This window comes from Cebus imitator, unplaced genomic scaffold (assembly GCF_001604975.1).
Source record: "Cebus imitator isolate Cc_AM_T3 unplaced genomic scaffold, Cebus_imitator-1.0 Scaffold446, whole genome shotgun sequence".
In the NCBI taxonomy this organism is placed as follows: Eukaryota; Metazoa; Chordata; class Mammalia; order Primates; family Cebidae; genus Cebus; species Cebus imitator.
The window spans coordinates 1,644,611-1,659,608 of NW_016107761.1; the positions used below are offsets into that span (position 1 = coordinate 1,644,611).

The 14,998-nt window shown below is 37.2% G+C and overlaps 1 protein-coding gene across 1 annotated transcript in view; it reads right to left on the reverse strand.

Annotated features, from left to right (window-relative positions):
- The window catches only part of LOC108291166 (probable maltase-glucoamylase 2), a 124,983-nt gene that overhangs the window by 100,274 nt on the left and 9,711 nt on the right, over window positions 1–14,998 (reverse strand). The window contains 6 exon segments of the mRNA XM_017511348.2: window positions 170–282; window positions 1,707–1,806; window positions 4,168–4,339; window positions 5,533–5,687; window positions 5,991–6,100; window positions 6,532–6,655. Of these exon segments, the coding sequence (XP_017366837.1) occupies window positions 170–282; window positions 1,707–1,806; window positions 4,168–4,339; window positions 5,533–5,687; window positions 5,991–6,100; window positions 6,532–6,655 (774 nt within the window).

Consider the following 14,998-nt stretch of genomic DNA (forward strand, 5'->3'; position numbering starts at 1 on the left):
GCATCCAATAAAGGTCATGAAAATAAATAAACAATGGATGAAAGACTCACTATCCCAGCATTTATAATCCATACAGTTTACTAATAACTTTTATTTTTCTCTTATTAATTTATAATGAGTATATGAGATAATAGCAGTAAATAATGACTATCTAAATGCAAAAACAAACCTCCAAGTATTCCTGAACCACTTGTTCTGGAGTGTTTCCTAGGAATACATAAAAGTCAAGAACGCCCCCAATTGTGCGGTAAGTGATCGCAGGAGCTGGCTGAAGGGTAACCTCTGAAAAGATTAAAATGAGATTTATTAGAATCTTATGGTTGGAAATAGAGTCTTCTCTAGAGTATGAATAGCTGAGCCATCTAAAAGAATCTCAGTCTCATTTTGAAGGGGATGAAAATCACACTGTTCTTTTTATCAGAGGATTGTTGTTGGAGTTTATACAAATACTGAATGTGTGAGAAACCAATGAAGAATTGAGGGAATTTTTTTGTTTGTTTGTTTTTTAAGAGAAAGAAGAGGCCAGGTATAGTGGTTCAGGCCTGGAATCCCAGCACTTTGGGAGGCCAAGGTGGGCAGATCACAATTGCAGGGGTTTGAAACCACCCTGACCAACATGGTGAAACCCCATTTCTACTAAAAAAGCAAAAATTTGGCTGGTGTGGTGGCACGTGTCTGTAATCCCCGCTACTCAGGAGGCTGAGGCAGGAGAATTGCTTGAACCCGCATGGTGGAGGTTGCAGGGAGATAAGATTGTGCCACTGCACTCTAGCCTGGGCAACAGAGCAAGACTCCGTCTCAAAAAAAAAAAAAAAAAAACGGAAGAAAAACAAATTTCATTTTAACCTGGCCACATAAAAATACAAACTTAGGCCGGGTGCGGTGGCTCACGCCTGTAATCCCAGCACTTTGAGAGGCCGAGGCGGGTGGATCACGAGGTCAAGAGATCAAGACCATCCTGGTCAACATGGTGAAACCCCGTCTCTACTGAAAATACAAAAAATTAGCTGGGCATGGTGGTGCATGCCTGTAATCCCAGCTACTCAGGAGGCTGAGGCAGGAGAATTGCCTGAACCCAGGAGGCGGAGGTTGCGGTGAGCCGAGATCGCGCCATTGCGCTCCAGCCTGGGTAACAAGAGCGAAACACAAAAAAAAAAAAAAAAAAAAACTTTTGGGTTTTGTGAGTGGCTTCACCCCGAAAAAAAGTTTTAAAAACTTTATTAGATGAGTTTGACTATAATTAAATATTTAAAAATAAATAAAAATGCTTTTTGGAGTGCTACTAATCCAGAAGCTGGAGGACGAAGATTCTGGAGGGGGAAAGAGCCTTCTCATAGCCTCTGGTGGGCTATGGGCTGTGAGAAGTAGCCTACAAAACACAGCCTTGTTGCCTACAGACAGAAAGCACACTTTACATGTTGAAATCTACAGGAAATTTTGGAATGTGTCTATCAGTGGATCCTGTTTTCTACAGACTATGAGGGAAAACATTATGTCAAAGAGGACCCCCAAAATGGTTTTCAGTGAAAATAATAACCTGGATTTGCAGACAGGTTAACCTATTTTCCGGTTCCAGTTTCAACAAAAGTACTATAGGCTCAATATGCCTTCTGTTCAACAGTGATCTCACCATAAAAGTAATTTTTTATAAAAGCAGAATCCTAAAACATATCCCTACCTACAGAAGACAAAAAGATGCTTCCTACCCATGGCATTACTGTTCATCAGAAACACTCCAAAAGAGGAGCCACTGGTGTCTTCAAGGCATAAGAAGAATGTATGAGCTCCGTACAGATTAATCATGCCCTGTCAGTAAAACAGAAGAAAAGTAATAGTGTTATGTGTTAAGAAAGTTTCCATTCACCCGAAAATAAATTCAAAAGCCATCTATAACATATACTTAGTCAACACTTCATGTAGTTTAACATTGTATCAAAAAGGCATTGAAATGATATTATCAAGTGGAAAATGATAAATAAAATATGATATATCTATAAAATAGAACTCCATTCAATGATAATAAATAAAATAATTATACACACTACAACATGAATAAACCTTTAAAAGTGTTATGCTAAAGGAAAGAAACAGACACAAACAACCATATATTTTATGATTTCATTTATATGAAATATCTAGAAAAGTCAAATCTATAGGGACAGAAAGTAGATTAGTAACTGGCTAGGGCTGAAGTAAGCTCTGGAGTTTAAGTCTCAAAGCCCAGAAGGGATTTTATTGGGGTGATGCCAAAGTTATAGAACTGGATTATGATGATGCTGGCACAACTCAGTAAATGTGCTCAAAGTCATTGAACTGCACACTTAAAACAGGTGAATTTTATGGCCTATAAATTATAATTCAATCAAGTTATCTTGTAAACATTGAAACATATTTGCTATGATATATACCAAAATATTAGCAGAAAGTTATGGTAATATGTAATTTTGAATTTTTTATGCCTAGTTTTATTTTCTAGTATTTCTATAGCTAGCATATAATAAGTAGTGAAAAAAGCCTTAAAACTAATAAAAAAGAGACAAAAAATATTGAATCTGTGACAAATCTGTGATGAGCACTGACATAAAAAGAGATAATGTGTGTGTGTATATCTCTAAGTGCTATAAGAACAAAAGATGTTGAGATTAGAATACGGAGAACATTTTACAAGTTCCCGGTGTGACCGTGTCAACCTTAGCCGCAGCATAAGGCAATAACTCCAATAAAGGTAATTACCAGGAGAAGGAAAAAGAGAATCAACATAATTTGCAAAATTGGGAAGACCAGTAAGCCTTGGCTAGATGTAAAATTTCAGCCAGGAAAACTAATGGCATCACACTTGGGTAGAATACAGACAAGGTTTTTTAAAAAAAAATTTTAAGAAAGAAAACAGCAGGAGAGAAAGGAAAGAAAAAAGAAAAGAAAAACAGGAAGGATGGAAGGCATTACATCTAATTTGTGACTATACAATTTAGGAATGTCAGCTATAGAAAGTCAAATGTAGTACGATTCTTAGTATTCAATATTTGCCAGGGCCCTTAACCAAAAATTTATTGAATGTGTTGGTCATTGCTTTTCTGTCTTTGCTCAGCAAGTTCACTCCCTCCATTGCATCAGATGCTGGTAGCTGAGCTGCAGGTTAATGTGCTACTTGCTTTGTTCATCTCCTGCCGAATATGAACTGTAAAATGTCAGCTCGCTCTCTCCCTTGTACCATACTTCAACCTTCAGCTCTTGCACAAATCCAAGAAATATGATCAGCACAATGGAGGCTTCAAGGCGTCCTCTACAAACCTATGTGACTCAAAGCGTTGTCCATGATACCGCCCCAAACCCCTTGTTATCAGTCAGCCACAAGACAAGTATGAAAACCAAAAGTCAGTTTAGAAATTATTTTATAGGAATTGAAAAGGGTGATTTTAGTCTGTTCAACTGAAAATGCAGGCCTTTTTGGTATGTCTTTGGGTTTTATTTTATTTCATTTTCCCAGTAATATATTTTAATTGTATTTTACAAAATTATTGCCCATGATGGATTTTTTTTTTTAAGAGAAAGAAACTTGTCCTTCACTCCAGATAAGCTCTAAAGCAGTCCTTCTCACACTTCAATATGAATGTGAGTCACCTGGGGATCTTGTTAAAATGCAGATTTGGATCCAGTAGGCCTGGGCTATGGCCTGGGATTCTGCATTTGTAACAGCCTCCCAGGTGACGCCAATGCTGACATCTCTGAAACATACTTTCACAAGCAAACACCTAGAACAGCATGGAAGCTGTCAAAGAGACATGTTTAGTCCATCAAGTTCTGCTGAGCATGGCTCCTGCTGAAGCTCTCCTCCCTTCAGTTATTAAACCAAGACATAGCAATTTGGCAGAAGTATTTTCTAATATACACTAGATTCTAATATAATCATGAAATTATATATCCCATTTAAGTCAGATTTGTTTAAATGCTACATTTCTAATTGCTAGAAAATTTCTAATTTAAATTTTTTTATTTCTAATATTGCTATATTCCTGACTTTATGGGCCTCAACAACAAATATTCCTCAACATCAACATATCTAAAATGAGCAAAGTAAGATACAGATGTATTCCTGCAGGCTACTTTTAGGAAAGGAAGGATGGTAGCCCTTACCGTGGGCAATACTCAGGAGGAAAGGCACCTCACCTCAGTGGGGGTGGCATCCCGGGTGAAGATGGGCCAGGTCTTCCAGGTCATGTTGTGGAGGTATTGCTGGTGCACATGTTCTCCCAGCCCATACACATTGGCACTGGGCAGTCGGAAAGACAGCTGCAGGTACTGCTGGGCAAACTGGAGGGGCCCAATGCTCGTGTCCAACCTGGGCCATGGGGTAAGCAGAGCAAGAATCACTGAAAACACTCTTTCCTCTGCCAGAAAGCTATCTTCTCCTTTCCACATAACTTAGACATCTGTTGTTTCAGGCATTATCAACAATTTTCATGCTACCTTAGAAGGCCTTTCTAGGGCACCTCTGGTTCTTTGATTCCAGAGGAAGATAGCATTAGTGGCAGAATGCCAGGAGCTCAGACTGGATAATTGGGGAAAGAGAGCAGAGTTGACTTCACATTTAATGTGTATCTACTGCATTCCAGGCACCACTCTGGGTGCCTTATAAACAACATCGCATTGCCTCTAGCAAAAGTGGATATTTTGATTCCCCTTTTTTGGAAAAAGAAACTGATACTGTTGAGGAGAGATATTTTGCCTGATACATAACACAGCTGAGCTGACTGTTATCTGCTGGTGCCAGGATGTGAATACTGGTTTTACTGACACTAATACTTCTATTTTCCCCAGCACAATTTCTGAATTAAGTTCAAACTGTTGATCATTGTTTGATAGTAAGATTCACAGTAAATAATTTAAATGATAGACAATGAAGTTTGAGTTCCAGTATGAATAATAATTTAAAACAATAAAACCCTCTATTTTACAACATATGTAAACCACAAGTATATTTATGTGTATATATAACTATATATTATACAAGTAGATAAATATATTACATATATTATATATGTAATATATAAATATGTATTATTAAATTTTAAATAAATATGTTATATAAATAAAAACATTTATTATGTAAAATATATTTTATATATTTAATATATTAATGCATATTAAATATATATTAAAATGTATATTTAATATAAATGCATATGATTACATAGATATATAATCTATAAATATATGTAAATATAGTTAATATGACATATTTGTATATTAAGACATTTAATATATGATCTATGATATTAATATAATATTATATATAAGTATATTATATATACTTATATAACAGCAAACATTTTAGTATTACATTTTAGTATTCTTTGTTTTAGAAGCATGATAGACTAACACTGTTATTTTACAGCAAAAGCCTTGACATTTTTCTGATATTCAAACATTTCCTCTAGTTGTACTTATTTCACTGCCCAACCACGGTAAATCAGAACGAGTAATATTGGAACTGCGTGTTCAAAGATGCACAAAGAGGGTCAAAAAGCTCACAAGACTCTTCCGTTGCTTGTCCTCACTATTTTGATGCTGAAAGGTTTATCAGTAACCTCCATGTAATAGCTCAAATTGGTGGCATTAACAGTGCTATTAACTGTCTTAACATTTTCATGGGAAACTTCATAGCGTATGTTATTAAAGTCAGTGATCTGTCAAAAGAAAAACAGAAGGGACAACTGCAGATAAGACCAGTTCCTTGTAGATAGAGCTATACAAGATCTTCCATCTCAAATAATGCCCCCTGAGAATAGCTTCCAGTTCTTGACACTGTAGTTCCTGATTTTCGAAATCACCCAATTATGTGTGCCCCATCAAATAAAAATTAGCCTGCCCATCCCATCCAGAGATTCCTGCAGAGTGGGAGAGAGGTACTTTCTGCCTCCACACTTCAAGCCCAATGTGGGCATACTGCTTTCTTCAGAAATATATTTAGCAGTCACTCCCAAACTCACCTTAAAATGAAACCTATTGGATGTCTGATATTCAGCTGTGAAAAGGGTGGTGTCGACATCATATCCAAACAGAGATGGGGATGGCAACCTTTTCAACTGGGCGGTAAATCCTAGGGGTGACAGAATATGGGGAGAGAGAGAAAGAGACTGACTTTTAGCATTTTTTTTTTGAGATGGAGTCTCGCCCTGTCACCCAGGAGTGCAAGGCTCACTGCAACCTCTGCCTCCCGGGTTCAAATGATTCTCCTACTTCAGCTTCCCAAGTGGTTGGGATTACAGGCACCCACCATCACACCCAGCTCATTTTTGTATTTTTGGTAGAGACAGGGTTTCACCATGTTTGCCAGGCTGGTCGCAAACTCCTGACCTCGTAATTTGCCCTCCTCGGCCTCCCAAAATGCTGGGATTACAGGTGTGAGCCATCACACCTAGCCAAATTTTAGCTTTTATTTTATTTTGCAGTTAACAAAGACAGTCAGAAAGACAGTTCTAACATACACTAGAAGCTGTTCCCGGGGAGCTACATCAGGGCAGTGCTCACTTGTGCTTGTATTTGTATGGCCATTCCTGGCTTCATAGCCCCAGTTCCTGGGGAAGAAGCACCTAGGGACATTGGCATCTGCCACAGGTGACCAGCAGCACCTATATTTCCATCTGCAGGTATCCTGTAACAATGACACAGAATTAGCAGTATATAAAGTGAGGGAAGGAAAGTATCATCTGTCTACTTATTTATAACCCATTTTATTCCAAGGAGAATTATAATTACATTCATTAACTTATTCTTTATTTACTCATGTATCTATCCAACTGTGCAATATGTATTATCTACCAGACATGGAACTATAACACAGATAAATAAGATATAGCTTGTGCCTTCTGCAAACTTACTGTCTAGTGGCAAATCTATACAACGAGGAAAGCAATTACATACAGTATGATGATAAGAGGGCTCTACCAAGTGTGCCCAGGAGCTGAGGGAACACACAGTCACTGGACCCAGCCTAGTAGGCTTGGAGTGGGGTGGGGAGCGTTTCCAGGTAAATGAAAGGTAAGTCCCGTCATAAAGTACCAAGGGAAGTTAGAAGAACAGTATTCCTGGCAGAGAAAGCAGCAATGCATGACAAACTCAAGAAAACCACACATTTCTTGTGCCAAAGACACTGAGTTTGAGAATGAAGCTGGAAATCACATAGGATTTTTAACCATGAGTGGCCTGGAAGCCAGTCCAAGCAATCTGGACTTTCCCATGAGGAAGAGGCATGCAAATGGCTAACAATACAGCAAAAAAGAAAAGTATTTCCAAAAAATAAAAAAGGTGAAGCTAAGAAAACTAGAGACAATTAAAACTAGGACAGAGTGTAACACAAAAATTCACAATGTCTATACTATGTCCAAGGCAAAAACAAACCACATGTGGATTTTTCTGAGTGGTTTGATTATGAATATTCTTTTGTTGTTATTTAGCAAGATTTATTTTGTAAAGATCTTATAATTTTCAGATTAATTTACATAAAATTATTTTGTTATGATAAATAAAACAAATAGGAACTGGGACCAATGTGTTAGAATAAACACAGGCATTCACCTTCCTCACCTAACTAAATTTACATGAAATGACAGAAATAATTTTAAGAAAAAAATTACAAATCTTTTTATAAAATAGCAAAATAAAATGCAATATGGCCAGCCAGAAATTCAATTACAATTGAATACTCTTTTTATTTTGAGACAGAGTTTCATTCTTGTTGCCCAGTCTGGAGTGCAATGGTACCATCTCGGCTCACTGCAACCTCTGCCTCCCAGGTTCAAGTGATTCTGCTGCCTCAGCCTCCCAAATAGCTTGGATTACAAACTCCCACCACCACACCTAGCTAATTTTTGTATTTTAGAAGAGACAGGGTTTCACCATGTTAGTCAGGCTGGCCTCGAACTCCTGACCTCAGGTGATCTGCCCGCCTCAACCTCCCAAAGCGCTGGAATTACACTGTGCCCAGCCTACAATTGAATTTCAATTACAGTTACAACTACAAATGAAATTCAATTACAATTCAAGGTGAGATTTAGGTGGGAACACAGAGCCAAACCATGCCCTTCTGCACCTGGCTCCTCTCAAATCTCATGTCCTCACATTTCAAAACACAATCATGCCCTTCCAATAGTCCCTTAAAATCTTAACTCATTCCAGCATTAATCCAAAAGTACAAGACCAAAGTCTTATCTAAGATAAGGCAAGGCCCTTCCACCTATGAGCCTGTAAAATCAAAAGCAAGTTAGTTACTTCCTAGGTACAATGAGGGTACATGTATTGGGTAAATATACCCATTCCAAATGGGAGAAATTGTTCAAAATGAAGGGGTTACAAACACCATGCAAGTCTGAAGTCCAACAAGGAAGTCAAATCCTAAAGCTCTAAAAGAATCTCCTTTGACTCTATGTCTCACATCCAGGTCATGCTGATGCTAGAAATGGGCTCCCACAGCCTTGGGCAGCTCTGCCCCTGTGGCTCTGCAGGTACAGCCACCCTCCTGGCTGCTTTCTTGGGATGGCATTGAGTGTCTGTTGCACACAGTGCAAGCTGTCAGTGGATCTACCATTCTGTGGGCAGGAGGACAGTGGCTCTCTTCTCACCACTTCACTAGGCTGTGCCCCAGTGGGGGCCCTGTATGGGGGCTCTGACCCCACATTTCTCTTCCGCACTGCCATAGCAGAGGCTCTCCATAAGTACCCCACCCATGCAGAAAACTTCTGCCTAGAGATCCAGGCATTTCCATATGTCCTTTGAAATCTAGGTAGAGGTTCCTAAACCTTGATTCTTGACTTCTGTGCACCCATAGGCTCAACACCATGTAGAAGCAGCCAAGACTTGGGGCTTACACACTCTGAAGCTAGGGCCCAAGCTGTACCTTGGCCCCTTTTAGCTATGGTTGGAGCTGCTGTGACACAGGATACCAAGTCCCTAGGCTGCACAGAGCAGAGGGAGTCAGGCCAATGAAACCATCTTTTCCTCCTAGGCCTCCTGGCCTGTAATGGAAAGGACTCTGTGAAGACCTCTGACATGCTGTGGAGACATTTTCCCCATTGTCTTGTAATTAACATTTGGCTCCTTATTATTTATGCAAATTTCTGCAGCTGGCTTGAACTTCTCATCAGAAAATTGGTTTTTCTTGTCTATTACATCATCTGGCTGCAAAGCTTCTGAACTTTTATGCTCTGCTTCACTTTTAAACATAAGTTCCAATTCCAAACCATATCTCTGTGAATACATAAGCTGAATTCCTTTAACAGCACCCAACTCACCTCTTGAACATTTTGCTGCTTAGAAATTTCTTCTGCCAGGAACCTAAATCATCTCTCTCAAGTTCAAAGTTTCACAGATCTCTATAGTAGGGGCAAAATGCCACGAGTCTCTACTATAACAAAGCAAGAGTCACCTTTATTCCAATTCCCAATAAGTTCCTCATCTCCATCTGAGACAAGCAGCATTTGGTCAAAGCCATTCAACAAGTCTCTAGGAAGTTCCAACTTTCCCACATCTTCCTGTCCTCTTCTGAGCCTTTCAAACTGTTTCTATCTCAGCCTGTTACCCAGCTCCAAAGTTACTTCCACATTTTCAGGTATCTTTACAGCAACACCCCACTACCTGGTACCAATTTTCTGTATTCGTCAGTTCTCATGCTGCTAATAAAAACATACCCAAGACTGTGTAATTTATAAAGGAAAGACATTTAATGGACTCACAGTTCCACATGGCAGGGGAGGCCTCACAATTATGGTGGAAGACGAAGGAAGTGCAAAGGGACATCTTAAATGGCAGCAGGCAAGAGAGCTTATGCAGGGGAATTCCCCTTTACAAAACCATCAGATCTCATGAGACTTATTCACTAACATGAGAACAGTATGGGGGAAACTGACCCCATGATTCAATTATCTCTGCCTGGCCCACCCTTGACACACTGGAAGTATTACAATTCAAGGTGAGATTTGGGTGGGGACACAGAGTCAAACCACATCTCTTGCATTAAAAAAAAAATGAGGAATGTGTAATTTTAAGATTTTGAACAAGATTTAAAACTCCTTAATATTTCAACTGAATTACAAAAGAAAACAATGAAAGAGAAATGTTATGAAAGAAAACTTTAAAAATCAAGTTTCAGATTATCCCAGAAAATAATACAAAAAGATAAAGCAATGGAAAATATAAAAGAAAGAGTAGGTGAAGTGACAGATAGACTCAGATAGCAGCACTCAACTAGAAGACTCCAGAAGGAAAAAGAAGACAGGTGAGGGAGAGAAAAACAAAGAAAATGTCACGGACCATGAACAACTCAGTTTACAACCGAAGACAGTAGAAAAGTAGAAAACAAACCCACAAAAAGTATGTAATAGAATAAAAACAAAAGCAGTAACTACGAAGAAGCAAGTAACTACATTCATCATTCAAAACATCCATTGAGTGCCTGCTCTGTTAAGGAATTCGTCCAGATTCCAGGGGCACAGGGCTGTCAGCAAGGACGGGGGGCAGACACCACCATTAATCAAATCAAGCTTGTTTCCACCACTGATTTGCAGTGTCATTTTATTACAAACTAAATTTAAGGGCACATATATGAACATGTGAATATGTATTTTAGGACTTCCTATTATATACTAATGGCTTATATGTCATTCCTGTTGTAATTCCACACTGATATTACTGTAGTGTGAGGATATGTTTTGTTATCAATCTAAGAGTTTCTTTGGAAAGATTAAGGAAATAGAAATACCTTATCAAGTCTTATTTTGATAAAAAAGGGAAAAAAACAAGATTTAAAACAAAAATGAAAAATGACAACAGATATAAAGAATAAGAATCATGAGAAAACCTATTTGTGACAAATATTAGCCAATGAATGTGAAACTCTAAATTAAATGAATCTTTACATAGTAAAAGTTTAAATAATCAAAATTGTATCAGAAGATATAGAAAACCTGAAATGACCAGTAATCATGAAAAACTGTGATAGTTAAGAATCTTTCTAAAAAAAAAAAAAAATCTTGCCCAAATGAATTGAAGAATACAATGTCCTTATATTATATACATTATATTTTCAGAATATAGAAAAAGGTGGAAAGTTTACTAATTTATTTTATGAAACTAGATTAATTCTGGTAGCAAACTGAATAAGGACAGTCCAGAGAAACAAACAAACAAGAATATATAGGCCCATTTTACTTAGAAAAACATAGATGTGTAAAATTTCAATAAAATATGATCAATTTGAATTCATTCACGTATTAAAAGAATTACTACATAACATACGAATAGGTCTTATCAAGCAAAAGTTAGAATGGTTCTAAATTAAGAAATATTTTAATGTAATTCACAACACTGACAAAAGAAAATCATATGATAATTTCAACAGAAGCAACCTATTTTAAAAATATAATAATGTAAATTTCAATGCCTTAAATTTAAAAAGCAAGTTGGAAAAAATATATACTATGATAAAATTTTTGTTAAAATAAAATAAACATATAGGTGTAAAAGTTTAGAAAGATCAGGAGAAGGATATACACTGAGCTATTTATTTGATTCTGGATGATTTTGGGGGAGGGGATTTCGAGATAGACAGGAAACATTAATACTTTCTCATTTTATTCTGTACACAGCTGTAATGTCTGAATCTTTCCTGTTAAAGAACTGGGTTCAGTGTAGATTTTGACACCAGAAACAAGAATATATCACAACACTACTCATTTGAAAAAGGCATAGTACTGACAAGTATTTTAGATGCTAACATCTGATGTTATTTTCCTGAAAAGCCACAACGTGAATATAACTTAAGTCAGTCCTTCATACCTATTATAAACAAAACAGTCCAGGTTTGTGGCTCACAGCTGTAATCCCAGCACTTTGGGAGGGCGAGGCAGGCGGATCACTAGGTCAGGAGTTCCAGACCAGTCTGGCTAACACACTGAAACCCCGTATCTACTAAAACTACAAAAAATTAGCCAGTTGTGGTAGTGTACTCCTGTAATCCTAGCTACTGTGGAGGCTGAGGCAGGAGAATTGTGTGAACCCCGGAGGCGGAAGTTGCAGTGAGCTGTGATCACGCCATTGCACTCCAGCCCGAGCGATAGTGTGAGACTCCATCTCAAAAAAATAAAAATAAAATAAAATAAACAAAACAATAACATTATAACCATACAATCTTTTTTAATGTACTTTTTAATTCTCCATAGATCTAATTAACATTCCTGTCTCATTCTCTTCCGATAACAAAAAAGGCTGGAAGGGATCAGTGAAGAAAGAATTTGCAGGTCTGGATGGCCCACGGATAACTGATTTTGCTAAGTCACACATTAAGTACCTCTGCTCCCTCTGAAACTGGGGTCAGCGTAATTCAAAAGATCAGTTTCATTGTCATAAATTGTTTCAAAGTTCACAGACCTCTATAAAAAGCAATAAACATTTAGGTAAGCAGTCTGCCCTAACATTGCTACTTCAGTTTTCAACCATTACCAATATCCCAGATACCGAAGGTCAAACCCCAGTGGCAATTACTATCCAACATTTCAGTCCCCACATCTCTTCCTTGTGGATTTAGAATGGAGACAGGGAGACGTATGAGACACTACTATAGTCCAGGCATGAGTTACGGTAACACAGACTCTCATGAACTCATGCCTGGGATATAGCAGTTGACTCACAATAAGTCTCCCGCTCTCTATTCTTTCTGTCACACCAAACTTGAGCATTCTCCAGTTATCTGCCAAATAGATTTTATGTCATTTTTAATCAGAAATTATTAATTAATATAATTTAAAAATTAAAAATTAACTTGGAAATTGTCTAGTACAACTTCCATTTGATGCAGGGATTTCTTCAATACAGTCTCTGATAGATGCTTAAAATCTGTAAATGAGGCCAGCACGGTGGCTCATGCCTGTAATCTCAGCACCTTGGGAGGCCAAGCAGAAGGATCACCTGAGGTCGGGAGTTCAAGACCAGACAGACCAACATGGAGAAATCTCATCTCTACTATAAATACAAAAAATTAGCCTGGCATGGTGGCACATGCCTATAATCCCAGCTACTTGGGAGGCTGAGGCAGAAGAATCACTTGAACCCGGGGAAGGCTGCAGTGAGCTGAGATCGAGCCATTGCACTCCAGCCTGGGCAACAAGAGCGAAACTCTGTCTCAAAAAAAAAAAAAAAAAATCTGTAAATTACATGTAACCAACTTCTTCCAAAACCAGGAAATTCCACTTCTATAATTAGTATTTTATTGCAATGTTATTTATTAGGATTAGTTCAAATCAGTCTCCAGAAAGTTTTATTTTCTAAAACCTACTATAGCTGCATATTGACTTTGAGATAAACTGTCTCAAACTATATTGACAATTTAGAAAGAAAAGAGAATCTTGTAACCTGTGAATTAAAAGATATGGAAGGAAATGGAATGCACATTGGAAAAAACTTCCAATTGTTATTATTTGCAAATAACATACCAGAAAACAACAAGTGTCTACAAACTAGGACAATTAATAAGTAAATTTAAGATTTCTAGTTACAATATCAGTATTCAAAAATCAATTTTAAATCTACATATCAAAAACAGAGAAACAGAAAATTAAAATTTAAGAATAAAACTTGAAGAGAATCAAATAGAAAAAAATGTAGCAAAGGCCCTATATCAAAAATGTACTAAAATCTCAGTACATAGAAGGATATATCATGTTTAGGGATTGAAGTATTCACCCTTATAAAGATGGTAATTTTCCCAAATTTAACCTGCAAATTTTATGCAATCACAATAAAATTTCTAGCGGGTTTTGTGAAAAAACTGTCAGGCTGTTATGACAGACATGAAAATTAAAATGTATTCAGAGATCTACAGGGCAAAGAGTAAGTTAGGCAATCTTGTAGAAAAGCAAGAATGATTTGGAGGATTTCTACAACCACACATTAAGACCTATCATAAAGCAATAGTAATTAAGGCAATGTGGTACTGGCAAAAGAACAAACTAATAATTGAACAAATAGATTCCAGAAGCAGATCCATACCTATAAAGACATGATTTACAGTAAAGGTGTCACTAAAATGCAGAGAGAAAAAGATGGTCAATTCAATAAGTGGTGATGGATCTATTAAATATTCAAGAAAAATAAATGTTTCTGGGCTGGGTGTGGTGGCTTACACCTGTAATCCCAGCACTCTGGGAGGTGGAGGTGGGCAAATCAAGAGGTCAGAGTTCAAGACCAGCCTGACCAACATGGTGAAACCCCATCTCTACTAAAAATACAAAAAATTAGCCAGACATGGTGGCACACACCTGTAATCCCAGCTACTCAGGAGGCTGAGGCAAGAGAATTGCTTGAACCTGGAAGGCAGAGGTTGCAGTAAGCAGAGATCACCCAACTGCACTTCAGCCTGGGTGACAGAGCAAGACTCTGTCTCAAAAAAAGAAAAAAAAAATGTTTCTGGATTCTTACTTGTTACCTTATATAAAAATCAGTACTGTACTTGTTAAAGATCTAAATTCGAAAGATAAAACAATAATGCTTTTAAGGGAAAAATAGTAATATATTTTTATGATCTTGGAGTAGGCAAGAATTCCTAAATAGAATATGAAATGAACTAACCGTTGAAAAAGTGATAAAGTGAAATGTTTTAAAATTATGAACTATTTGTCATCAACAGTCACCATTAAAATAATTAAAGGGCAAACCATAGACTAAGATATATATCTAACAAATGATTTGAACCCAGAATACATAAATGACTACTACAAAGCAATAAAAAAGGTGAACAGTTCAGTAGAAAAAAAGGCAAAAAATTAAAAAGACATTTCATAAATATGATTATCCAACTAGCCAATAAGCATTTCTAAAGATGTTTAACCTCATTAGTCATGAGAGACACGAAAATTAAAACCATAGATGGTTAAATTGAAAAAGGAGTAAACACCAAGCATTGATTAGGATGTAGAGCAAATGAACACTTATATGCTACTAAAAAAAA